We start from the raw sequence: 2,625 nt of genomic DNA on the forward strand, positions 1-2,625 counted from the left end.
ACGAGGATATAAGCATACAGTGTGAACCAAACCGTTATCTCTCTAATTTGAGAATAGTACGACCGAAGACCACGGAAAGCTCCTGAAACGTTAGTGTCAATCGATTCACATTGTTATCATGTTGACTTTCGAACTCTCAAAAATTGAAGGTGTTGAAAATATTGGAGTTTCAGGAGTTTCACATGCGTTTTTCGCGAAGTGAAATGTGAAATGTGTTTTTCACTAGTGTTTTTCACATCACGGGTGAAACTCCATTACTTGACATAACGTACTGGTTCACGCTGTAGAGTATCTTGATTCGGATTTCCAGAAAATTGTTTGGGCAAGATCTTGAGAAAATACATACGCTACTGTTCAAATTTGTTGAAAAAAAATCAACATGTGAATTTAATCTGCTATCAAAAAAAGGTTATGAACTCACAGAAATTTTGTTTTCACACAAAACTAGGAAACGAAAATTCTATGTAGATGCGGATACTACTGTATACACTACTCGTGTATCGTGTATATAAATCAGTCTATCACACTATGGATTTAATTTTCAGTTCTTGGAGCCGATCTTGGCAATACCACGCTTGGTTGAACAGTTATCAGCTGGCACGATACCACCGTGTGCAGCTGTGGTCGGGGGTCTGCTTGGTGAGGAGGTTGTGAAAGTTGTTACTAGAAGAGATGAACCTTTAGTGAATACAGGTGGGTGTTATCTGATGTGAATTATGGGAATATTTTTGGTTTGTATTCTGAGGACATTTCGGGAAATTATTGTTGGTTTCTACCCGAATTGGTATATAAATAGTAGGGAAACTCTTCTGAGCTCAACTGAGGAAGGCGAACATATATTTTTACTCTAACACTGCTCATATACACGCCACTTTGACTGGTAGTGAAGTAGAGGTATGCATTACATGTCAGTTCGGTATGCAAATGTGCGTTATTTTTTGAGATTAATGAGACTCGCATATATAATGGAGTTCCACCTGTTATATGAAAAACACATTTCACAGGCGAGAAACGCGTGAAACACATGTGCTGTTTTTCACTCACGGTGTATAACGCGAGGAGATTTCGCGTTTTACGGGAATTCAGTCTGCTGTGAAAGGAAGGTTATGAACCCACAACAACCGAAGTTTTGGAATTCTTTTTCAGTTGGAATCACCACGAAACTAGGAAACGAAAATTGTTGTCTTTATAAAATGCGAATACTACTGTATACACTGGAGTTTCACCCGTTTTACTTGAAGTGGCGTCGTAAAACTCGGCGAAAAATGCGATATTCGTAATTTGCAGTAGTCGTAAAATGTGTTTTCGATATCACTAGGGTGGTGAAACTCCACTATTCGTAGAGCGTAACTTTATCGTGTATATAACACAGATCATCACCAGTGCTATTAGTATCTTTATCGTGTTCTGGGGAGAAGGATTGTTTTTCATCTGACAAAGTGTGTAAAATTTTTCTGTGAATTTCTTCTAATAAGTAGTAATTAATAATAATTTTATAATTTTCCTGAGTAATTTTTTGATAAGAAGTAACTCTAGTAATACGTAGTGGTGGTAGTACTCTAGATAAGGTGAAGTTATACTAATTTGATAATTTTCATTTTTCAGTTACATATACCTGTCGAACGAACGGTGCATACGTGGAGAAGATGCCAGCGAAGGGAATTAATGAAGTTGCTGTTGTTCAAGAAGATATGGTATGATTGTTTGTAAAAAGCGCGCGCCCGAAAATTTTTCGGGCGCGCGTGCTGGGAGTTTCAGCCAATTTTCACGAAGTGGCGCAATACTCTGTGGAAAATTTGCGATATAAAGTCGCGTAATATTTCTTTTACTAGTGTTTTTCATATCACGGGTGGAACTCCATAGGGTGTTTCCAATTGGCATAGGAGAGATGAATATCCAGAGGTTGACTGGGTAAGATACGGATGAGGTCCGTTACAGTACACACCTTGTGTGGGATATTAGCTTTTTATTTAAATATCAGATATTTATAATGATTGATTATATATATAATCATCTATTCGGTTATTATGATATCTATCATTATAATTTTGTTACACTTGATGGTGAATTAGAAGTAGCGCGCGCCCAGGTAATCGATTGTCACGGAAAGCCATCTGGTTTGCCGGTAGAGTGTGTAACTGTATTGGTGTTTGGGGAATATATGTTTGCTTTCCTCAGCTGAGCTCAGGAGTTTCCTCACTAATTATCAGAGTTTTCATACGGTAGAAGTGTACCAAAACCAAAAAGGATTTCCCAAAATAGAAATCCCATAGAGGTATTGAGCAAACCTCAAACCTGAGGCCCGAAAGCCGAGGTCTGGGTTTGGCAACAGCGAACTGATCCGTAGATAATAAGCTACCCGAGCATTAGTCGCAACCGAGTCAAATCTCTCAGTATCAATGGTAAACATCCCTACACCTGTAGTTCTATCATTGCAGTACTCACTTTCATCAACACAAGAGGTTGTTTAGCGCTCGCCCCAGGTATAGTTCACTAGATTTCACGCAATTTCCCAGTGATGGTACGATCCCCAGCAGAAACCATACCGTGTTTGTCTCTCATTTTCACATTGTCATCCACACTTGGTACACACTGATGAATTCACGCACGCGGAAGATTTTAGAT

The 2,625-nt window shown here is 38.8% G+C and overlaps 1 protein-coding gene across 1 annotated transcript in view; it reads left to right on the forward strand.

The window, feature by feature from the left end:
* Pmar_PMAR028081 (conserved hypothetical protein) overlaps window positions 1-25 on the forward strand; it is a gene marked incomplete at both ends in the record, with an annotated part of 1,660 nt that extends 1,635 nt beyond the window's left edge. Inside the window, one exon of the mRNA XM_002776000.1 lies at window positions 1-25. Coding sequence (XP_002776046.1) covers window positions 1-25 — 25 coding nt within the window.
* Window positions 26-2,625: the final 2,600 nt, after the last annotated feature.

Source organism: Perkinsus marinus, assembly GCF_000006405.1.
Source record: "Perkinsus marinus ATCC 50983 genomic scaffold scf_1104296954872, whole genome shotgun sequence".
In the NCBI taxonomy this organism is placed as follows: domain Eukaryota; phylum Perkinsozoa; order Perkinsida; family Perkinsidae; genus Perkinsus; species Perkinsus marinus.